Source organism: Pieris napi, chromosome 14, assembly GCF_905475465.1.
Source record: "Pieris napi chromosome 14, ilPieNapi1.2, whole genome shotgun sequence".
Lineage (NCBI taxonomy): Eukaryota > Metazoa > Arthropoda > Insecta > Lepidoptera > Pieridae > Pieris > Pieris napi.
In genome coordinates, this window is record NC_062247.1 from 3,851,075 (window position 1) to 3,876,878 (window position 25,804).

General features: G+C 32.9%; 1 protein-coding gene across 1 annotated transcript; it reads left to right on the forward strand.

Annotated features, from left to right (window-relative positions):
- LOC125056210 (ras-related and estrogen-regulated growth inhibitor-like protein) lies at positions 1-25,583 on the forward strand. The gene is made up of 7 exons (XM_047659218.1): positions 1-122; positions 12,889-12,972; positions 14,631-14,687; positions 15,448-15,548; positions 20,794-20,979; positions 23,152-23,329; positions 23,746-25,583. The coding sequence occupies exons 2-7, from the start codon at positions 12,900-12,902 to the stop codon at positions 23,844-23,846; spliced, it is 696 nt and encodes a 231-aa protein (XP_047515174.1). The 5' UTR covers positions 1-122; positions 12,889-12,899; the 3' UTR covers positions 23,847-25,583.
- The last annotated feature ends 221 nt before the right edge of the window (positions 25,584-25,804 follow it).

A 25,804-nucleotide genomic window follows, 5' to 3' on the forward strand; every position in this document is an offset into this window, starting at 1 on the left:
GTTCAGTTGTGTTTCAGACGTTCACCGAGGTGCGTGTGTTCAGTTTTCAAAGAACTTGTTGCTAATAAACATTGTGTTAGTGCTGTGCTTGTGCGTCTTAGAAGTCACATCACGTTAAACAGGTAAGCTTTTATTTTCAAGATGTTAGTTATAATTTAAAAATTTAAATTTGTTGTATAGAAATGAAATTTTTATTCTATATTATGCTTTAATAATTTAGGAAGTACCTATTTGAATGTTTTGGTTTTAATTTTTATTTAGCTGCAAAAGTTTTACGACTTTTAATAAATACATATAACTAAAATTGTGAATTTTGTATAATTTAATTTTACATGATAAAGTAAATAATATTATAAGAATATAAAGAATTAACGTTAAATCCACTCTAAAACTTAACAATTTAATGTATATAAACAGCGATAACAATAGAATAACTTATAAAAATAATTTATCGGATTACGAAGAGCTTTTAGCATCTTCTTGAAAATAAAATTCTTTTTAACAGTACAAAAGATAAGCAAGCCTTTGAAATTTAATAACAATGCAAATTGTGATTTACAAAGGCTGACAACTACATGTTATCCAAGTAGTAAAAATCGCGAAAGAGGTTTTAATGATTCGCTTGTATATGTAAAGTATGACAGACAAACAAATTAAAAACAACTTCAATATCTTATGCTGTTCTAGTCACCGTTTTAACTGTTTCTTTTTGTGCATAAGAATTCCATAACATCCAGAAATATTTTCCTGGTGTGCACCAAACTATAGATAATTTAATAAAAAGATTTCATTTAAATGTTAATAGTAATGTTTAACTGAGGGAGACAACTTAAAGTAATCTTAATTACTTATTTGAAATAAACATAAATTGAGATAAGCATAATACGAATAAGTACTAATTGAAATTCGAAATATGAAAATAAAAAAAATAGGTACGATAATTTGAGTCATTTATTAAATTTAATAGATATTCATTGGCATTGTAGACACAAATATTTTACTAATGTACTAATAAACAATATAAATCAAGCACTCCTTTAAGCGATAAATTTGTGTTCCTCGGGATTCAAACCTAAGTACTCCTTTCTAATGCAAAGCAAAAAATGCGAAGCTAAAATCTAATGCTCTTAGCATTAGAGAGTTGTAGAGTTACTGGATTATTATCTATACTTATATGATAAAACTCAGGAGTTTGTTTATTTAAATGAACGCGCTTATCTCAGGAATTACTCGACCTGAAAAAAGGCTTTATTTATTTATTTATTGAAGTTTACCACATCATACATATTACTATATATACGGTATTTGTTACAAGCTCTTGTATCAAAAATATATGACCAAAATGAAATAAAAATACTAGCAATTTTTTGTTAGCAGAAAAAATAATTAAATAAAAAAAATTACCAGCAAAACGGCGGAAAACAAGGTTTTATAATATTACACCTAGAAGCGAATTAACGCGAGAGATTACGGACTATAATTACGGATCTACTGTAATAGCGGAGAGTTCCTTGCCATTTCTTCGTTCTACATGAAAAAACGGCTGATTAAATCGAGAATTTTTATGACACAAATATACAAAAGTTACATTTAAAAATGATTATTACTTAGCTCGAGAGACCGTCACGTATTAAGTGTTGTAATAATACATCTGGATATCGACTTCGCATCTACTAACGGAAAATCGTATCAAAATTAACGCGCGGCAAGCTCCGCTAACATATTTACACGGTAGTAATTTTCCAGCCAACCTTCGAAATATCAATACGAATATTTCCATTCATGAATTGAATGTAGCTAGAAGGATACAACTTTATATATATATGGATACGTTTTAGGTTTTTTTTTATTAATTTGACCAAGCCAAACTCATAATAAACTAAAGACTGAAGATAAAAATAAATGTGTAAATTGTCCGTGGTAAAGTTTGTCTATGCCATTAATTGAAGTTAACTCCTCTTTATACCGCCTACGCGAAGTGTATATTGATACTCAATGTTCAAAGACTTTAGTGTGAAAATCTTAGAATAACTACAGTGTTAACTTACTAAGGCCTTTTCCAGGCCTTCTATTTTTATGCCGTCGCGATGATTTAACAGGAATTTTAAATCTAGATTATTTTGTTGCTATAGATGGAATTGTTTTTTCGAGAACCAAATTGTGACTTAAACCCTTTAAACACCACTCTTCTTTCTGGCTACATACAGCTGATCCCCCGTCTCTATCTGTCATTTTCTTTTCGTCCACTTAGTCAAGCTTTACAGGAGTAACATACACACATACCCTACTACCTAAAAGGTATTTTTAGTTTAACAATGGATTGTGAAACTAAAGTTCTAGTGCATTCATTTTCTAGCATTCATTTTTTCCGTAATATTTGTTTTTATCTATTTAACTCTAAACCACTTTCTATCGGACAGATTACCATATACTTAGCGATTAAAAAGAGTGGCGGAAAGTTTCTTGCCAGTTCTTCTTGCCCGCTCTACGCCCTTGACTTGCGAACTGGTAGTAAATGTAAATTTACAATTAAATTAACTTCTTTTTTGACGTTCCTAAGTGTACTTGTTTACCTATATGAATAAATATATTTTGAGTTTGAGTTATTTCCTTATCTATATTTTCTCATATTCATTATCATATATATAAAAACGAATATTAACCGTCATTTTATATCATAACTCTAAACAGAAACGTCACAGTACGTGTAAACACAAAGTAGTAGAGAAATACTGCGACTATTAATAAAATACATAATAAATTATTTATTGCATCACGTTTCTATGTCAAAAGGGGCAGTAATTAGTTCTAAACTCGGTTACTGCGTTTAAAGTTTGATTGCATCTAGCCAAAGAAACTTTGTACTATTTTGCAGTGAACGCGACCTTATTTAAAACTACTCATTTATCTAATAATATCTCTGGTTTTCGCATTACATCTCAGTAGATGGCGTTGACATTTTGATAGACTTAATCACCAATGTTATCTGACAACCTATTGTGACAGTCTCGGCAACCATGACATATGTAAAAACATCCAAACGTCAAATTAGAAAATTTAAAAAAAGAATTTTCTTATATTCGTCAGATTTTTAAACAAGCAGATTTTTAAATAAGCCACAATTAATTTATTAGTGCGTTTTACATTACATATATTTAATAGTTATGTAAGTCAACAAAATACAATTTCATCGTTAATATATATAATATCGATTAATATACTTTTATACTCGGCACTAGTTGAAGGCAACTTTGCATTTGCCTTCAACGAGCGCGAGTTATATATTAATTCAACAATGGCTGTAATATTTTGAGGAATTTGCTCTTAATATGATCAATTTAACAATAAAATTTATGACAAAATGCCTTCGTGTCCTAATAGTTAATGACGATGTACATTCACCTAGTCTACAGTCACCTAGGGGTCCTAGCTTTAATAACCGGCAAAGCGATTGCACTAAGCCGTCCGAAATATGCAAGTCACGTGTCTCAAACACGTGTTTTCAAAAAACTCCTATCCAATAATACTTAGCTTAGCCCTCTGTGTCGTATTAAATAGACCAGGTTTGTGCAACACCCACGTCGGAGATATCTTCCTACACGATCTTATCAAAACTAAACTTTAGCCTTTGAATGTAAACTTGTTCTTTGCTTACTAAGTTAGGGGTGATAAGTGAAATAATCAACATAATTTTATTGCAAACATTAAATGTAACCTAAAAAATTGTGATTGGTTTGTATATAAGTATCTGTTTGTTGCATGTTCTCTATGCGGTGTTACAAACAAAAATCTTTTTGAAATTGATCTTCAGCTACTGATGCTTCAGCTCTGCCTTTAAATCAATAAGTTCCATATATATGTATTAATCTTAAGAGATGAAGGGTCGCACATACAGTAGAGCTACCGTACCGTGAAAAAATTCTAAATGAATATGGCAATGTCAAGTGTCAAATGTAAATTGTCAAGTTTAAATGAGAATATGGCGGGTTGTCGTAGATGTCGTATTGCAGCAGTGCTTAAGCGTGCGACTCTCATCTCTGAGGTCGTAGGTTCGATCCCCGGCTGTGCACCAATGGACTTTCTTTTTATGTGCACATTTAACACATGCTTGAGCGGTGAAGGATAACATCGTGAGGAAAGCGGCTTGCCTTAGACATAAAAAGCCAAGGGCGTGCGTCAGGCACAGAAGGCTGATCACCTACTTGCCTATTAGAATAACAAATGATCAACAGATACAGAATTTTGAGGCCCTAAAAAGGTTGTAGCGCCATTGATTTTTTTATTTTTATTACACATATAAGTGTTCTTAAATCTTGCACATTACGGTACTTTCATTTTTACCCCCACAATAGTAAAGGGATAATTTATCTAAAATAGACTATACATTTATAAACATGGCACAGTTGCACGAGCTCTATATCTCGATCGATAGAGCTAGAGGCTTCACTAGGCATGAAATCAATAACGCAGTTAACCTATTTTTATTTTTATAATAATGTCTATTTTCGTTTATGAAGCTCAGGTGTTTCGCCCGACAATGTTTCTAGCAGTTTTCCTCCTGTGTAAAAATAAAAATCATAAACAATGTTTCACTATGATACATCCATATTTATTGTTTTGAGTTATCAAAGAAGAATTTTGCGTATCAAAATAAGTACAACATTTTTATACTCTTTAATTCACTTGATTACATTATTTGTAATAAGATAAAAAAGAACGTGTTCGCATTTTAATGCACATTTTATACTCAAATTAGATACAAAATATATAAATAAATCAGTGGCGCTACAACCTCTTTAGGTCTTGCCCTCAGATTTCTGAATCTGTTTCATGATCATTTTTAAATCTAATAGGCTAGTAGGTGATCAGCCTCCAGTGCCTGACACACGCCGTCGACTTTTTGGCTCTAAGACATGTCGGTTTCCTCACGATGTTTTCCCTCACCGTTCGAGCAAATGTTAAATGCGCACATAGAAATAAAGTCCATTGGTGAACAGCCGGGGTCGAACCTACGACTTCAGGTATGAGAGTCGCACGCCGAAGCCACCAGGCCAACACTGCTCAACCAGATACAAAATAAATCACACGGTAATTCTATTCGACTTTAATGACGCATGCAACATTTATGAGTTTAAAAGTGATTAATTTAAAAGCAATTAAAGCTAACCAAAATTAGCCCCACAGGAAACCAAATCTAATTTTGATACTCAGGTTCATGGCACATCGCCTATGGAAATATACAATTCTCAAACAACACGCTACATGATCTGCATGCTTTTAACATGGCTAAATAGATTTATTACCATCCGAAGCGTAGGCAGATAATTGCATTGCATTGTAGCGATATATCATATGTCAGAACTAAGGCTGGTTAGACACGGAAGAATTTAACTTATACGATTGTGTAAATGACGTTGCCTATCGTCCTAAGTATAGTGAGGTTACCGAAGTTTAAAACCCTTTAAAAGTTCTAGCACTGTGCCCCAGTTTAACCAGTCATAAATCGTAATATGAGCATTATATCTTCGATAAGAGAACTCTCCAACAACGTGAAATTGATGTCATAATATTATCGCGAAAACCACATAAATAAAAATTCCGTAATAAAAACGCGAGTGCTTTCAACAATCATGACTGGGAGAAGAATGTGGAAAAACAAATAATAGTAAAATAGATACAAATTCAAACTCAAAATAACTTTATTCATATAAACAAGTACACTTATAACGTCAGAAAAGAAGTTAAATTAATGCTAAATTTACATTTACTACCAGTTCGAAAGTCAAGGGCGTAGAGCGGGCAGGATGCAAACCACTGAAAGCCTATCTAAGCACGTAAAACAGAGCGATCGGAGTATCAGACAGTATTACTTCAAATATATACAAACACTATAGATAATACTAATACTGTATATTCGAAGGCGTATAAATAATTAAACCTTAGTAATGATGATTCAATGATTTCTCGTATATTGGCATATCAATCGGCTTTTCATTTAAATAAACATTAATCAAAATAACCAGTTTCCGATGTTATTGGCAATAATATTGTTGTGACCATCATCGACGTGATTTAATGTCGATCATCAAATATAATTATAGAAATTTCAAAATATTTTTCATAAACACCGTCTTGGCATAAACAAATTATTTTAAGCGGGAAATTAGCCTATAGTCTTCCGTGTTCCCATAGATCTAATTTAGAGATGAAGTCAATTGTCAAATTTTTATTTCCAAATTTAAAATAATATGCGCAACATTCTATAATGCACCACTATATGTAACTGGACAGTTCTGTGCCAGTTCTTTCCGACATTTTCCCCATTAGTATCACCTAAAGTATATATGTAGATATACATTAGCTTATTATATATTCTGCATACTCTGGATTCACGCTAACTACAAATTATATTTTACGCTGGTATCTGTTAACCACTAACCAGTGAGTAATATAAGGACTTACGAGAATTGGTAATTAGTTTGTTAGAGCTGCATGAACTTCAGAGTATAGAGTCTATACTATAGACTGTTCGTTCGGAGTTCCTACACATTATCACTAACTTCAAGTTGGTTGTTTTAAAATATTGAAACACATTCAAAATATATTCTAAATTCAAATAACTTGGTTTAAACAGATCGTTTGAAGGTTTAAATCTGGAATTCGTTTGGGGAGATTATTTGCTTTCAAAAAAATATCTGGTCGGCGCTTGTCGTTCTTCATGTATTTCTTCGTTTAAAAGAGTACACAGAAGACCTTCAATTTCATTCAATACGTCTAACGTACAGAGCTTTTGTAAACTATGATTAACCACACCTTGTTATTTGTGTTTATCCTAAAATAATAGGTCAAGTACAGCTCCAATTAGATTAGGAGATCAAGGATTTGTGCATTAGTATTATTTCGAAATACAATACACATTTGTATACAAATAATTACATGTGCACGTAACAATCAAAACTAACTGTTTTATATTGATTTATTCTGTATTGAAAAATCTGGAGATTATTTTGTATTTCTACAAAATAATTCATACAGGTATCATTATTATTTTGTTTCATTAGATACAAACTAATGAACTAAGTATTCACTTAATTTATTAAGCCATTTATTTTTGTACAGCCCTGCGATTCTGTAACTCACTTTTCGAACTCACACAGCGGTTTTCGCATCGGCGGTCGCTCTGAAATCAGTCGTGAAGCAGTCATTTTATGATTTGGCATTCTGATAAACAATAAACTACAAGCTCCCACCTTTTCAGAATGCCAAATCATAAAATGACTGCTTCACGACTGATTTCAGAGCGACCGTCGATGCGAAAACCGCTATGTGAGTTCGAAAAGTGAGTTACAGAATCGCAAGGCTGGTAAGTAATACTCGTGGGAACGTAACTGAACTGTCGCCTCAAAGGCTTTTGCGTTACATTATACACTTTGACTCCCTTTCTACATATTCGTTATTGAAACAGAAAGCTTAGACTGTATATCTTTCATTCAACCCGACTCAGTTCAACCACCTCCGAGGATTCACATCTATCACTTGGAGAAGTAATTAATTCTAAGAAATATCAACCTACACTTAAAAGTTTCGTCGCTACATACCTAATATCAACTCTTTTCTGTACCAATTTACAATATCTGTGAAACTCTAAAATGAATACAGGCTGCATGCCTGCAAATATACTGTTAAATTTAATTATTATAACTATAAAATCGTGATCATTAATTAAATATAAGCATTATTCCATGAAATCGCCAGAATTGCTGGTATAGTATACTCTAGTATAATATATATTATTTCAAAGTTCGGCCATGTCGTAAGTTATAGGTACATAACCCTCGAACATTTGTATTTTTAGCCTTAAAAATATGCCATATATTTAAAACGGCCAAAATTGCAAATTTATTACATTATGTAAATAGTTCAGAGTATCTATTGCTTTCCAACAATTGTTGTCACACAACGACTAAATGATTCATATAAGTAACAAAATGTATACTTATGAAGGTCAAAAAATAAATATATATGAAATGCTTCTAATTTTACGTTCACTGCCAGTTCTCAAATCAAGGTCGTAGAACGGAAGAGAAGAACTGGCAATAAACTCGCCGCCACTGTTTTTAATCGCCAAGTTTTTGAGCCAAGTAGCCATCTCTTTCAGACTCTCAGGCTCTTTTACCCCCTATTATATAGAAGAAAAAAAAAGCCCAGAGAAAAAACCGACGTAAAACCTCTCGATGCAAACCACTAAGCCACTTCTCTAAACCCTTAATGCATGTGCATAAATTGGAAAAATGAAAGTCAAGTGGAATCATTTGAGAAGTATGAAAAACCATAAATCACAATTGATCGTTTTATCAATAGAGCAAGGACTCGACCTTCGTTCTGAAACAGTGTCGAATATCCGCGGTCCTTGAAGAGATCCTTGAGGACATGGGAAAATGACTAACGATAGGATTTATTGCCAAGGACCTGACCTTCCACGATATTGTTTCCGAGAAAGCTTTCATCAGTTAATGTAATGTAAATATAACGATTCGAGCCTTTAATGGTGGCTAACAATATTGACCAGGTAATTGGTTGGTGTTGTATTTGAAACTATATAATAATAGTGTTGCTATATGGGTCTTAGTTTTATATTGGATATAATTGATCATTTTCAATTTTAGAAACAGCCTTTTGTGCCTGAGGTTTCTTAGGATTAATATTCCTCACGGTGTTTGCTTTCCCCGTAGGAACAAGTTTTAATTGCGAATAAAGAAACAAAAGCCTATCGGTGGACAGCCATGATTCGAACGCACGTCCTCACAGTTGAGAGACGGACGCTTAAGCAATTATATAAGCATGGGAATAAATAAATTCGTAATAAGTTAGCAATAATAAATAATTAATGTTTTACTTTTGTGCCTACAATAAACGCTTTCACAAAAAAATAACTGTTCCTTTATTCGTCCCGTTATTTTCTTGTTTATTATTTTATATAATTTATAAGTGTTATGTAAAGTAATGCCACAGCTGCCACAGCTGTCACAGCTTTATACTATTAGAGAACTATCGTTTTCATGTCAATTTTATTATGTTAATGCAACGAAATGTTAATTAATAAATATACAATTTTAAATATCAATTTCCTATTAATTAAATTCTTTTTATTATTGCTTAATATATTACATAGAAGTACCTATACCTAAAACCACTAAGGGGTTTAACCTTGGTGCCTCAAGGGCTACACCAAAGATTATTAAGTAAATTGCTTATTTAAACAGTTAAAAAAATACAATCAATACAAAAAACATTACAACAAACAGAGAGGAAAAAAAGCCTTTTTATACCTTATAAAAAATATTACATTATATTTGAAAACTGAAGTCCGTGTAGTGTAAAAGCTTTGCGAGCTTTTCTAAAATAGCCTGTAGCTTTGGCACTACTCTATCTTGTCGTGTCCGTTGAAATGTAGAACCGAACTAAAATGGAACTTCAACAAACAGGGTAGATAGAAATCATAACAATGATTGATACTTCCTAAGAATCTGCGTCATTAGTCGTATTTTGAAGTTCAATGTTTGTGCATCACCCACATTCGTTCGTTTAGAATCTCACCCACGCTTACCAATTCTGCGCCCCTAATATGTTGTGGAAAATACATTTTGCAATTACTGCCTACGTAATCCTGACCTTTTCCTTTGTGGAGATTATAAACACTTATTTTAGTATTAAGACCCGCACTATAACAATGACGACTCATTGGTCTAGTGGTTAGTACCACTGACTGCGAATCCATGGGTCACGGGTTCGATCCCCGGCTGAGACGAACATCGATTTGATGAGCATTTTGGTGTTGTGCTCAGGTCTTGGGTGTTTAAATATGTATTTATATGTCTATCTATCTATAATATGTATGTATATCCGTTACCTAGTACCCATAACACAAGCTTCACCAGCTTAGCATGGGACTAGGTCAATTGGTGTGAATTGTTTTAAAAAAAAAATAGTCTTCTCGACACCACTAAGTACGTTTTGCACCTGCGTACGTTTATTAATACTTGTATAACGGAAGTTATTTCTAATATAAAACAAATTATAATTAGAATTGTAGAAGCCAGTAGAATAATGTAGTGAGTGGTACCTAATTATACCTATGCTTACATTAATTGTCACACATTTTAGATGTAAGATTTTGTAAAATAATTAGTAGATTTAGTACTGTGTGTGATGTCGTAAGCTTAAAAACTAAATAAATAAATAAAAAATTAGTACGCGTTTTTAGCGTTACCCTGTTTAAATTTGTTGTAAATACTTTTAAAAAATGTAATTTAAACCTGGCTGGCAACCCTGAAATAGGTATTTTTTACATAAAAGGGTTCCAAATCTTACACAATGTAATGCTTGAATATACATTATTATTATTAATTCATAAATATTAAAAGTTTTATTACATTAATAGCCTTCGTCTCTCATTAAATCAGGGTCCTTACTCTATAACTTCCACTAACGATACCGTCAACGATCCTCAGCGAGTTGTTGTTCCGCGCGTTCATGTTGCAACATAACGCTACGTAACGAAAATAAGGTCGATGTGCACCGTATATCGGTCCGGTCGGAATCGCTATTGGAAGTTACAGAGAAAGGGCCCTGATCAGAGCTTTAGTTAAAACGCCATTTTAAGGAAACAATGCTACCTAAGTAAATAATTGTAATCTAATTACTAGCACAGGGACGGATAATTTGATTCCTCCAGAACGAACAGAGAACTCGTTTACAAATCCATTTGATTGGGAATTCGCAAACAAAACGTTTAAAGTGAATCGTAATATTATACGGATTAAACGTCACATTTTTGGCAACACCACAATTTTTTCGGCGACAGGACTATTATTGTGTGGCGCCAAGCATAAATAAATTCTTTTTTTTTCAGCAGATCTCTCGTTTTGCGTCGCAGTTTCTATATTTTATTGTTTCCGATGATCTCTCATATAAATTAAAATATCATGTTTACCAATAAAAATCTTAACATTTTTTCAATTTTTTTGGGAAATCGAAGAGCCATTTTGAATATTTTTATTTATTAGTACGAATAATGTTGGAATATATAAAATTGAGACTCCAGCGTGCTCACTTGGAAGATTATTATATTTTCTTGAAAATTCTTTTCATTTGTTTAATAAAATACTAATCAGCAGTTTCGCGTGAATTTCGTGAAAACTACAAAAATTCGTTCCATAGCTTTAGCCTAACCTAGGCACACATCAATAATACCTATTTTGAAAAAACAAATGCTTTCCTATTACACAAATAAGAAAGAAAATCGTTACAGATGTCATAATTTTAACATAACAGCCAGCGAGTCTATTTTTAAACACTGGAATGTCAATACTATTGTCTTATGTCATTCACCATCTTAACCCTGACAGTACAATAAATAGAAGGTTATTCTATGTTTTGTAAATGTCAAATCTTAGGTTATTCAACCACACGGAATACGCTGACGCAACCTTCAAATTTTTCTCTAAAAATATGTGGCAGAATTAGAATGAGATTTTCGCGTGGATAAATCTTCGTAGTGGTCTACAGTTATGAATCACTGTCATAAATTACTACAAATGTTACTATGGTTACGTCTACGTGGTAACCGACATAATCCAATTTCAAAAGATGCCGATTATATTTATATCTTCCAATCAGATATACCAAGATTCATATTGAAATGTGACTTCAAAATAAATGGCTGACCGTTTCTGAGTCGAGTTAGTTAACAATTAGCTCACATTGGGTTCCTAATAACGTCTAACGAAGCCAATTCGATAGAGTTCTTCATACGCTGCCGTTGGGATTGCGTGGTACCAGAGAAACAGAGAGAGTGAGAATGAGAACCAGATTTTTCGAATCATTTTCGAAGTGAGGTAAGGTTAATCCTTGACGCACATTTGTGTTATAACGTCAATGCACTCACTAGTATCATGAATGAGTTCGCTCCAAAGTTTGGACAACACTCAAGATAATTAATAGTCCGATTGCCATGTGTTAATGGGCGCGACAAAAGATATTCTAAAATGGGTCTGCAAACCTAATTTTGTAATAAGTTTTGGAAATGGAACAGTTTGAAGTCATTTTTTATCTGTTTAACAACTTTTAATTAATATAGGACTTCTAAATATATAATAGACTTCTAATTATAGTTTTTTAACGTGTCACATCGGCGATAAAACCATAATCGCTTTTAATACTTTCTCTGTATAATCTGATCTTTATTGGTAATTCTCTGAATTCATAAGATATTTATAAAATTTGAAAACTTCATATGTCGTTTAAGACCTATTTTAACTAACATATTTTCATAGTTTAAACTTAATTTAACAAAAATAAACGTGGCTTTTAATTTATCTTTTAAAAAAAAGAAGACCATTTTTATTAATAAAGATTTAAGCTCCTTACTATAATAAATAATAATCATTCACAGATATTTATATTTCATTTACAATGGGAACACTACCGCGCAACGTTACAATAACTTGTGATATGTACGATTATGGAACGTAAGTTGTGACGTGAGACGATGATTTGGCCGAAACACAAGCTTCCTAAAAACGTATTAAATAATATTTAGACAAAATACGTAGTGCGCGCTGTAAGAGTAATAATAGTTCTGTAGCTCGATTATTGCGTTATATTTATCCCGACAGATTGTGGGATTCTTGAATAATAAAATATCGAAAAATGTTGATATTAAATTCGTTATTATTCCATTCCAGTTATTTCTATACTATTACACCAATACACATCACATTTAACCTCTCTTACATGGACATTTGCTAAGCTCCGGGCTAATATGAGCTGTCAATGTCAAACATTTACAAATTGTCAATATCAAAATGGCGGCATTTTTTGTTACAGCTGTCGTAGCCATGAGAGACGAACGCTCCAGTCCATCTCGCGTGCGCATCGCAGTAATTGGTAGCTCCAGAGTTGGTAAATCCGGTAAGTACACTGACTTTTTAAATTTATCTTACATTATAATGATATGCACGTGATTCTTGGTATTGGGTTCGAAATACATCTAATAATTTTAAACACTATATTTTGCTCTTTTAGCGTGTATTTTTTTATTCCCATTTCTATATAAATACACTTAAAACCACTGATTTTAGTGCGCCCTACGAGCTAAGCTCCGACAAAATCAATACGAGAGTCATATTTAGCACTCAGTCTCGACTCTCGATACTCGTAACTCATAATATGACCCACATATGATAGAGTCTTAAAACTTTCAAGTATTAAATAGATCAGAATAACACGCACGATATCTTATTCATAAAAAAACAATAACAATATAAATCTTAAAAATATATCATCACTTATTAACATAAATTCATAAGTTTTGACACGTCTTCAACTAAAAAAATATAAATGTTATGCTAACCTAAATTCTTGGGGCAGTGTATCATAATTAAATATGTAGACTAAATTTTAAATTTCTAATGTAAAAGCATCTAGACTTATATTCATGAATCTTTTAAACAAGTATTCATTTAACATTTAAACTTAGAATTTCTTACAAATGGCATTTGAAAATGTTTAACCTTTCATTTCAATGTTGCGCTTAAAATCAGAAACGTAGGTGTACGCAAATTGAAAAATGTCTGAGTTATTAACGAAAAACCAAGATGGCGACGTAGGGGGTCGAGATTGGTCGCCATTTTGGATTTAGGCTACCACTGGCCCCAAGTAACATAATATCTAACTAAAATTAATATGCGACATTTCAAGTCTTTGGAACAGAGCATGCACAAATATTATTTGTAACGACTCGGAATATTACGGTTATTAAACTCTGAAGCTTAGGTTTCCTAGAAACGCTTTTCTAACGGCCGTCATTTTACTGTAGTTAATGACGGCCGTCTTTACTTTTTAACATAATGCAAACAACAATCATTTTCGCTCGTCCAAGTCACGTTTCCACTCATTGTATTAATTAAATATGGGCACCGCTACACGCGAAAAACGTTGACCTGCTGTTTATCACAGCTATGACGGCCGTCATGCAAATGACAGCACGACTATTTGACGTTACAGTGATACTCAACGTTCTCTAGAAAACCTACTCCGATGTTATGTATATCCAATCAGCGCGCGAGGTGCGATCCGTTTCACAATTTGACGGTTTCACTTCGATAGATTACAATCTACCGAATAATAATACGTTAAATTGTAAGCAAATCGTTGAGGTTCACAATCTTTCGACAGTTTACAATCTCGCGAGATAGATTACAATCTAACGGTGTTTACAATTTTACGGTGACATATAGACAACGTATGGGTGGCGTCACCCAACGTTACATTACGGCCGTTAGATAACGGCACCGCTTTTCTAGGAAACCTAAGCTTAACGATACATACGTATAAAATTTTTCAGGCCGAGGTTAGAAATTCAATTACATAATGCGAAATGACTAATAAAATTCGGGCAAGATTACATAAACAACGCATCATTCTACTGACCTATCTGTGATGTAATCCAATGTTTTCTTAGATAACACTTCTACCACTTAAAATTGTTACCCAAAGAACCTAACGCGGTCACCTACATACTATGTTGATCTTTCTTTGATCTCACTTAATATGTTTTCTTGTTACAGCACTCATAGTGCGGTACTTAACACGAAGATACATTGGAGAATATCATTCAAATACAGGTATGTACTATTTCTTTGTTCTCGATTAATGTCTCTGTACTGCACTACCGAAACCTATTCTTTGGGGGAAAGATTTGTATGTGATTATGTTTGTAAGGGCTGTAAAAAGTACTGGACCGATTTTAAAAATTCTTTCACCATTTGAATGCTTCATTATCACTGATTAATATAGGCTATTTGAATTGAAAGAAAAAAATAAGGAACCCTACCAAAACTACAATAATGTTACCCAAGGTGTAAAAAAAATGCCTAAAAAATATTTTTCATCGCATATTAAATAACATATCAATATCTAATACGGGCCGCTAGTATTCAATATAATTATAATGTTTTATTGTTGAATACCACAGTTCAGTCAAGCCCCATAAGAGCATGGAGCGGTATTTCAAGATAATTTTGATTAATACAGCTTTTTTTATGGTCCACGATCTGCCTGATTTATATTATTTTTCTTCTAAACAAGTTGTGTTGTTAAGTGGGTTTATTGCTCTAGTACACAGTCTTGCGACCCCGTCACTGTTTTATTATAATATATATGTACATAGCGTGCTATTTTTAACCAATCATTCTTACCTATATATGTAGTTTGTATTTATTATTTTTCAACAGACTGCGACCCCCCCCCCCCCCCCCCCCGCCAAAGTGTTGCAACCCCCCGCTTGAGAAACGATGCTCTAGTACATTGCGTTAACCACTCGGACATGAGGCATTTATTTATTTGTTTTTTAAACACCATAGATAACAGTATAATATTTTACAGACCTGCTCTACAGACAAACAGTGCCGATTAATGGAACTCCAATAGAACTAGAAGTAATAGACGTCTCTGGATCAAATTTGGACAAATTTCCCACAGAACAGGTAAACACTTTTTATACCTACTGTCACATTTGCGTGGAATAAGGTTAAAAGCTATGATAAGAAAATGGTGATAAATTTTCTTATCAATTTATGAATTCGGTGCCATAAACAATCGGCACTTGTGTCAGGTTATATACGAGTATGTTAACGTAAAATTGTAAATACCGTTAGATTGTAATCTATCTCGCGAGATTATAAAGTGTCGAAAGATTGTGAACTCAAGGTACTGCTTACAATTTAACGTATTAAAGAAAAAACTGTTTAACCGGATTGAAGTTATGTATTATTATAAATCAGCGCGCGAGGTGCGTACCGTTTCACAACATGACGATTTCACTTCGATAGATTATAATCTACCGAATAATAATACGTTAAATTGTAAGCAGTACGTTGAGTTCACAATTTTTCGACAGTTTACAATCTCGCGAGATAGATTACAATCTAACGGTTTTTACAATTTTACGTTGACATATATGAAACTCGTATTCCATTTTTAAATTGTACCACTTCTGAAGATTAATCGTAAAAATGTTTGAACTCTAAGCATCCGCTAAACAAAAATTATACTAAATTATGTTAGTTTATCGTATAGTTACCTTCGCGTTAAAAACGAAACGACCTCTGTCTCTAAACAGCTCACTTTATAAATCACTGAAAGATTAAGGATGTTGCTTCAAAAATAACGACATTAACAAATCGAGGTTACATTTATTATCTTGTTAACGTTACCCTTCACGATTAGCTATAACCGTAACTAAACTTTTAAAAATGTATTCAAACTGGATAGGTCAAGCCTAGACTCGCGGGCGCGGTCACGAAATATCAAACATATGGCGTAATATCCAAGTGTTCACACTTCACATACGAAACGCACGTGCGGTCTAAGTACTTCTCCGCGCCCGCACCCGCCGCCGCGCCCGCGAGTCAACGTGAACAAGCACTAAATAGAACGAAAGTAGATATTTTCGATAAGATGCATTCAAAGAAACTTTTTAGATTTATTTAACATTATTCGTCACTACTCTGTGTACGTATATGTTACCAATATTTCGATATCTGCAACAATAAACGGCACCTTCCAGTAATCACACCATTGGTGAGAACTGTACAAAATCCCTTTAGGTAGGTACTTTTTGAGTTTATCGCGTATATATAGACAGAGAAACGCGGCTGACTTCTTTTTTAAGTAAGGATATTACATTTTTATATCGGATGATTGTCGTTAGTATGAAAAACAAACAAACAGTCAAAGAGCTGTTTCTAGTCTGCATTTCTTTGAAACATAATGGATTTTTACCAAGTCGATCTAATATCAACATCTTTATATATATTCGCAGAGTTCACAGTAGCGATATCGTATTGGCAATAGTGTCTGTATTTTTGTGAGTAAATAAAGAAAATAACAGAAGATAAACTATTAAAATCCACATAAAATATTTCATACATTCCCCATTACTTAAAAAATATCAATGGCGCTACAACTTCTTTAGGTCTGGGCCTAATATTTCTGAATCAGTTTCAAGAACTTTTAAATCTAATAGGCAAGTAGGTGATCAGCCTCCAGTGCCTGAAACCTGCCGTCGACTTTTTGTGTCTAAGACATGTCGGTTTCCTCACGATGTTTTCCTTCACCGTACGAGCAAGTGTTAAATGCGCACATAGAAAGAAAGTCCATTGGTGCACAGCCGGGGATCGAACCTACGACCTCAGGGATGAGAGTCGCACGCTGAAGCGACTAGGCCAACACTGCTCCATTATTTTAAAAACCAAGACAAAATATTCTTAGATTTCTGTACACTTGTTAGTTCCCATTACGTTGAAATAAGATAAAGAGCTATTAAAACTCATAACGCTTATGTTTGATATTATTTCATCGTTTATTAACTAATTTATTATCATGTCCTAATAATTCACAGTCGACCGAATTGAATGTCCGAATTCTTTCAACTTTCTCCAGGTCTGGACAACATCAAATAGACCCTTCCGCAAACAAAATCAAAGTGTTTCAAATGTTCTGGTAAATAGGTTAATCGTCGCGAACATAATCTAGGCGCTCCAGTGACCGGCGTATGACTCACTGTTTACATGTAATATTAATTGTAGCTCACCTCGTCTGCCAAATGGTCGTGTCGACATACGAAGTTTTGACTCCATAAAACTTTTGGCGCTTAAGTATGATAGCACCTTTAGAATCGTTAATCTTTCTTTGCGTGTTTTTTGTTACTGCGATGGTTATTTAGAATACAAAGGCAAGTACATACTTGTGATCCAATATTAAAAAATAGTACTTTGTTCTCACCCATGTGTACAATATCTCCGGGTCAATATAATTATACAAGTCCTGCGTTCGATATTCATCACGAAACAATTACTGTTTCGTAATGTATTACGCCCCGATTCTGATGAAGAAATATACCTATACTATTTATAAGTTACAGAAGAGTATATAATTTTTAGCAAGCAATGCAGTTAGAAAATGTTTAACAAATAAAACACTGTTTTGACCGGATTGAAGTTATGTATTATTATAAATTTACAACTATTTAACATAATTTTAAATTTATCCGACGTTTCGCGTGCTTTACAGCGTGCGTGGTCACGGTGACTGAAGACAAAAGATGTTGAATGTCAAAAAGTATCACAGCTGCAGAGAAAGTTGAATTATCTGTATTTATTTCCCCGGAGTTGGTATCGACTAAAAGATGGAGGGTTCCCTCCAACCCTCCAACCCTCCAACCCTCCATCTTTTAGTCGATACCAACTCCGGGGAAATAAATACAGATAATTCAACTTTCTCTGCAGCTGTGATACTTTTTGACATTCAACATCTTTTGTCTTCAGTCACCGTGACCACGCACGCTGTAAAGCACGCGAAACGTCGGATAAATTTAAAATTATGTTAAATAGTTGTAAATTTATAATAATACATAACTTCAATCCGGTCAAAACAGTGTTTTATTTAAATGAGTTATGTTAATCAAAGACAATACTAAATGTTTAACAATGTGAAAGCCTGAGGCGGAAAGTCCATTTTCCAGAGACAAAAGAGGCTTCAAGGGTGTTGTAACAATTGAGTGTAGGGAAGCTCGCGTAGGCGGTCTGTTATGTCTTCGAATAGGCTTGATCAATTATAATTTCAAAATAACCGTAAAAATTATATATACAAATACAAAACCCTTATTACAAATAAAAGCTATTTAAAACCATATCGCTATTACATTTGTACATTACAACTAAAGAAACACGACAAAATTTTGAAATATTGTGAAAAGGCCTAAGCAAGATTAGACGTCATAAAATCATTTAAATCTTTCGTGAACATGAGGTATTTTGCAATCATACACATGTAGTACTCTTGTATTTCTTCTGGCGCAGCCGTTCCTATATTTAATATATTACGCCACAAAAGAAAACTCGGCGATTATTCAAATTACAATCATAATAACTAATATAATTTGGAGTCACTGAACGTTCATCGCATTAAAATGTTAAACATCTGGTTTGTATTAACATGAATTTAGCTAATGGTGAATCAAAATTTATTGAAAACGCCAATCGGTGAATCTATACTCTATCTATTTATTCAGATGGCATGTCTCAGAGGTTGCTTCACTCATGGAATCGATCCCCGTACCGTTGTCTAGGGTTCGAAGTCAGGAAATAAATCTTTAAAAAAGAAAAGGACATTGTAATTTTTTTTACATCTGTAGTTTTTGAATTTATTCCTTAAAAACATACAATTTTTTTCGATTTGTAATATAGTTTTAGTGCACAGACAATTCAATTAATTTGAATCAAACTTCAAATCAATATGTAACCTATATTATATTTATTTTCTAAGCTCCTTACCATAGATTATAAAAATTATCGGTTGAACAGCTCATACACATCTTATTAAATTTCCGTATTTGTAGCGCAGTACCTGTTTATTGTATATAATCACCACAACATAAACAATCCATACGGTCGAACAGAGAACAATAACTTACGTCAAAAACAAAAAAACATAGTATGGAATAAAGGCTTTGAGTTGTGTTGCAATAATGTACACAAGCGAGTTGCAGCCTTCGGGATATAATAAGTAGTTAGTTCCATAGTTCCACTTCCATAGTTTTTAAATATTCGCGCTGTTTTGTGGTTTATCAAATTGCATTTTTATTAATAAAATTATCTACAATGCAAATTAACAGCAGTGTTAGGAATCATTCCGATGTTTTAATAGGTGCGCTATTAATACTTCCACGTTGAAGGCAAACGTCGTGAGGAAACCGGCATGTCCCAATACTTAAAAATCTTAATGTACCAGAACGCCGATCACCTAGTTGTCTATAAAAAATAAAAGTTATCAGAGAAGTGGATGCAATCAGCCAAAAGCCATATAGTGTTGTACTGCTACTTAATTAATTAATATATTTTATACACAAATGAATGATACTGGAAGCTACGCTTATTCGCAAGCTTTTCAGAAATAAGCAACGGTGCCATACTGAATGTATTCTAATTTTGCACAGGAATGTTGGCTACGAGACTTAATTAATCATAAATGTCTGTGAACTTTTTTGCTCGTAAATTTGGCTCACAATTAGGTTTTCATGATTTACTCGTCCTGAAATTTAGACGATTTATTTTATATTAATTATTAGGTCATTAAATAAACGCGGTTAATAGTTATTATGTTGTATTAGTTAATTTTATATTACTCGAAATCTTTAATTTTCGATACTTATCTTATATCCATATAAAAGCTTATATTTAAAATAATTGAATACATGCATAATACACATACGTATAATTATGTAATAAATGGTTCGTATTTTTTTTATTACATATTTAGATTTTCTGTATTTTTTATATATAAACCTATATATTATATATTTGTATATTCAAGACTGTTTTTATTTTTATTTATAATGAATATTTACCCTTACGTAAGAAACATACAAAAAGGATTACATTTATATGTGATAACCCAATATGTTTTATAGATATAAAGATGTCTAGTTTAAGTCCGAAGCTTAAGAATTAATTAATAACAGGAATATCTAAATGTTTATGCATATTTAGTATTTGGTAGGTACATAGGTACCGAGGTTTCATACCGAGGCCATACTACCTATCCAGAATATTTTTTTCTTGACAGACTGTTTTTACATTGATCAACAGCAACCTGCTGAACTGCTGGACAGAGCTAGTTTTAATAATGACACTAAAACGACGACGTAATTAGAAAATATATTTTTTGCAGATTCAATGGGCCGACGCGTGTCTCCTGGTATACTCAGTAACAGATAGAACAAGTTTTGAATATGCCACCGAAGTATTAAATATTTTGAAGAAACCACAGAATAGCAGTCCAGCTCATAACTCTGCCACATCCGGTATGCCCTTGGCGTTATTAGGAAACAAGACGGACTTGGATCATTTAAGACAGGTACACAATTTTTTAATTAAATATAGAGATACAAATTTAAGCCCAATATGAAAAGAAACGCTTTTGGGTTTGACAGATTTAAACAATTTGACAAGTTTACGAATAATTCATTGTTATAGTAACAGCTATATTTAAAGATGGCGGTATTTTTTGGTTGGTAGTTTTATTGTTCATAAAAATTACACTTACGTTTAAATTACCAAAATTAGGGCCAGGAATCGAAGATATATTTTGTATGGAATGAACAATTTTGTACCATACAAAAACAGGAATATCTTACTTTAAGAACTACATCATTATTGTTCGCAAGACCCTTGTGAACAATGTTCTTGTAAAGCCTTCGTTAGGAGAAGGACTCGAACAATATGTTACAACACAACCATAACACGAATTGTCAACGTGTACTGTGAAACTTTTTTGAGTGTGTACAATGACCTTTGTGGGCATTGATATTTATTTTTAGCTTAATTACAGTGTTGCCAGTGTAGAGTGTGATGTAGAGTTATTGATTTGTAAATAAATATATTGTTCGGGGCCTCATAGCCTAGCGGTCTTATTAAGTGGCAGCTAGGTGAGGGGTACCGGGTTCGATTCCCGGTTCGAGGGCAAGTTTTAATTTAATTTAAATTTGTTCACGGCCTTTGGGAGGGTTGTGCGGTACCGGGCGAGTGCCCAAAAACCGTACATGGAGGACATAGTCGAATTTCTAAGGCAAAAAGCACGAATTATAAAAATCTCATACGTGATTTTTATAATTCGTGCGTGAGCTAGTGCACAAACCGTCCCAGAGCCATAAAAAAAATATATATATTGTTTCCGGTGATTAGTTTTTGTTATAAGAGTAACTAACTAAGGAGTAAGTAGAATTTTACAAACATGAAAAAGGTGACGGTCATTCTTTCGTACTGGCTTACAAAAACTGTGTTCCGGTAGGAAGGGGTACACCTACAGGAAGGGTACCCAACGCCCATCTAATCAATAAATTACTTAACGGTAAATTGAACTTTAGACATCGAGTAGCTTGTTGTTAAGGTTTTTTTTTAACGTTAAAACGTTTTTGTAATTTGCCACCGAAAGTAGATGCATAGTTTATTAGGCACTTGACTCTCAACTGTGAGGTCGTGCATTCGAATCACGCCTTCGCACCAATGATTTTCTTACTATACACGCAATTAATACATGTATACATTGTCCGGTAACCATGTCTTAACCCCAGAAAATTCCTTACGCACATAGGGCTGATTTTACGTTTTCATTAGCCTATTTATTTTATAAAACTTCGTTGCATGTACCGAAATATAATACAATTGACATAATTAAATAAAAAGGAGGACAACTGGCGGCCTTATCGCTTTCGAGCGATCTCTTTCAGGCAAATCACATATTTACGTCTGGGTTGTCTGAAAGAAGCTTTTATCATTAAAACCGCCCATTTACATCGATCGGCAACTTTTATTAAAATTATCATAAATACTCAAATTACGATACGCCATATCACGCCGTTCTTTTGTTACTTCTCTTTGCCACATATAGATGATAGTAGGCTTAAAAATTAATCGAATAGTACTGATATAACACAGGTGTTATCTTAATAGTTGTTTTTCGAACGCTTCGATTATTTGCAAGTCATAACTACAAGCCAGTTAACACAAGCGCTATAAACTATATCTAATTCCGTTGTTGAATGAATCAGCCCGTCTAAAGGATTTTATTCATCCTGTTAGTTTCTCGGTATTACGCATTCAACACAATGTTAATTCACATTGTACTTTTCTAGAATATACGCAAATTGTAAATATGTGGCATTTATAAGCATGCAACGCAAGCTATGTGATAGCTCTAGCTAGACAGATAGATTCTTCATATGCGTGAAGCGATACTACGACAAAATTTAACGGATTTTTTAATTATTAAATCTATGGTTTGCTTACATATATTTTTTTAATATTTATTAACCGCCTTAAATATGGCTGAGTCCTATACTATACTACTAGTACTATTATTCTAGTACTATTTTTTAGTAGTATTGTCCAGTTATATGTAATATTGTGTAGTTCTTACGCATTAGTAAACTGTCAAGATATAATAATCTTTACTGTTTTCCACAAATCGTATAGTGTTTAAATAGTTGTGTGTCGTATAGTGTGTAAGTCATATATTATATTATTACAGGTACCAACAAAAGATGGCCAGTCACTCAGTGCAGCGCACGGAGCATCGTTCAGCGAAGCAAGTGTCGCCGATAATACTGGCGACCTCTATCGGTGTATGGACAAACTACTAGCCGAAGTGCGAACCCCGCAGCGCTCGAGAAAGTTCTCCGTCACAAAGATGCTTGGCTCTTTAATAGGTAATTTGTCTTTTAATAAATAAAAGGCCTTGTAAACTACGTCTAATAATATATTCAAACTTTATAGCTACTACTCTATAGCACTAGCAAAAGTCGGTTGGAAAAAAACTAAATATAGCAAATTAAATTTTACCGCTAATATTATAGTGTAATTCATGTTGGTACGGAGGATTTTATGACAATCATATCTAGCCTTTTTACCTGTTATCAAATTGTAGAAAAAAAAATTTTATGGACAAGAACTATATAGTAATATATTAAAGTTACACTTCCCACAGCATAATTCTTATTTTAAAGGCTGTGTCATTTATTTGTAAAGCAAATAGTGCAGTAAAACCAAACCTGTGATTATACGCCATGAATTAACCACTAAGACGCCGTTCTGTTTTATTAATAATACATTTTTATTATTACAGGCGGTCAAAATAATAACAACCAGACAACCCGTGGGTCAGTAGTAGCCTGCCCACGAGTTCCCACACCCACGCGACCTGCCCTTGCGGCGGCTGCGCCTTGACCGACGCCGCCTGCGCAGCGAATGCGTTAGAACAACTTTGACTACCTTTAGGTAGACACGGTTCATATCGCTTTGGATGTCTAGGAGTTTATTATATTATTAAATTTGACGGAATGCGTTTTTCCTGGGATCCGAACCGGCTGTGTGCAATGTAGGACTGTCCTTTTAAAGGAATAAAAATTGGTACAGCACAGTATCATCAACCATTGTTATATGTTAGCCGATTCGGGAACCAAAGGCAAACCAAATTTTGTACGGCATATTATATGTTTCTTGTTATACAAGAAATATATACTTATTTATAAGGAATGTACGATGTTGCGTAGCATTTTTGATGTTTTTAGATAAATTTCATACTTAATTATAAGATAGATTTAACTTATATTTGACAAAATATTATTAGCTAATTATTATCCCAAAGAATTGATTCTGTTCGAAGTTTTTGTTGTGAAATTACTTGATAACTCTATACATACGAGTAGACATTTACGACGAATATATAAAGCTGGTAGCTGCTGTCCATTGTTAAGTAGTAAGTTTATTATGAAATCAGACTAATAAAGTTATTATTTTTGTTATTGGAATCAAAGATATAATGGAAGTAGAAAATTTCGCACAGTGAAACAAAAGTCATTGACAGAAACAAAAGAGTCACCATAACACCATCCATAACCATAACCATAGATTATCGAATGATCTCGCATAAAAGAGAAACACAATGTCAATATGCATACCGGATAATAAAATCTTAAGAAATCAAACTTATTGCATACTTGGTATGTCATTTTGAATTAGATTTTTGTACGTCCTTAAAAATAGTCAATTTGTACCGTATGTTAGGACATTTAGTGTTGGAACTGTGAATTTGTTATGGAAACATTCATAAGTAAAATGTAAGAATTTGATTAACTTACAAATCTCAAATTTAGAAGTTTGCAAGAACGCTAACAAGCGACGTTGTCAGATAGATGTCAGTATGCTCTAAGTGTCATTCAAATGTCATTGTATTTTGTAATGTATATTTTATAGATTGACAATAACGAGTCATCAAAATAAAGATACCTGAAATGTATTTTTAGTGCTATGTGCCAAATATATTGTGTCTACATATTATATAGTATAATTGTACTATTAAAAGCATTTAATGAAAATAAATACAAGATTATTCAAGTATATTAGCTATTAGATAGCCAAAATTGTAGATAGGTGTAACACAGTAAAGAATTAACATTTTGTATGTCTAATATTTCACAAGAAAAAACATCGTAGTTCAACAAAAGTATTTAAATATTATTGTATGTTTAAAGATAATATTGATTGAAATCAGTATTGTAAAATTAAGATCGTTCTAAATAATCTTATAAACAAATATGTGAAAGTTGCTACGTTAAGTCAATGTCTAGTCATTAGGTTATAGGCTGTGAAAAGACATAGATTACAGAATCGGAACATTGAAAGGATCTGTGGCGAGATAGAGAATGCAACGTAAAAACCATAGATTAGTTTAATTGAAATGTGCGTTACGTTCTGTTTTTAAATATTTCACATATAATGTAGTAAATTACCAAACAATGTATTATCTACGTATTTTTTATTGTAACAATAAAACCAAAGATATTATGGAATGGTGATACGTGAAATACCTATAATGTTAAGATTTGAAAAACGGAACTGATTGGGATAAGATGTAAATATTTTTAAAAGTTGTTAATGTTTAATAAAGAAAATGTCATTTAATTATCTTTTATTTTGTCATCGTAACATTAATCCACAAGTTTAAAGTATAAGCTTTTAATATACAGGAATAAATGATAAACAAATTTGTCACTCACATGATCGTTTATAAGTATGTTATTATTTGTATGTTTTGGATACAATAAATTATTCAAACATAAATAAAAGTTTCTAAACATTTAAAAATAATTACTGCAAATAACGAAATAACATAAACAGATATG

Coding starts and splice junctions, on each gene's coding strand:
- LOC125056210 (XM_047659218.1), top strand. CDS start 12,900: ATGAGAGACGAACGCTCCAGTCCATCTCGCGTGCGCATCGCAGTAATT. Junction 15,549..20,793: donor ACAAATTTCCCACAGAACAG/GTAAACACTTTT, acceptor TATTTTTTGCAG/ATTCAATGGGCCGACGCGTG. Junction 23,330..23,745: donor GATGCTTGGCTCTTTAATAG/GTAATTTGTCTT, acceptor TTATTATTACAG/GCGGTCAAAATAATAACAAC.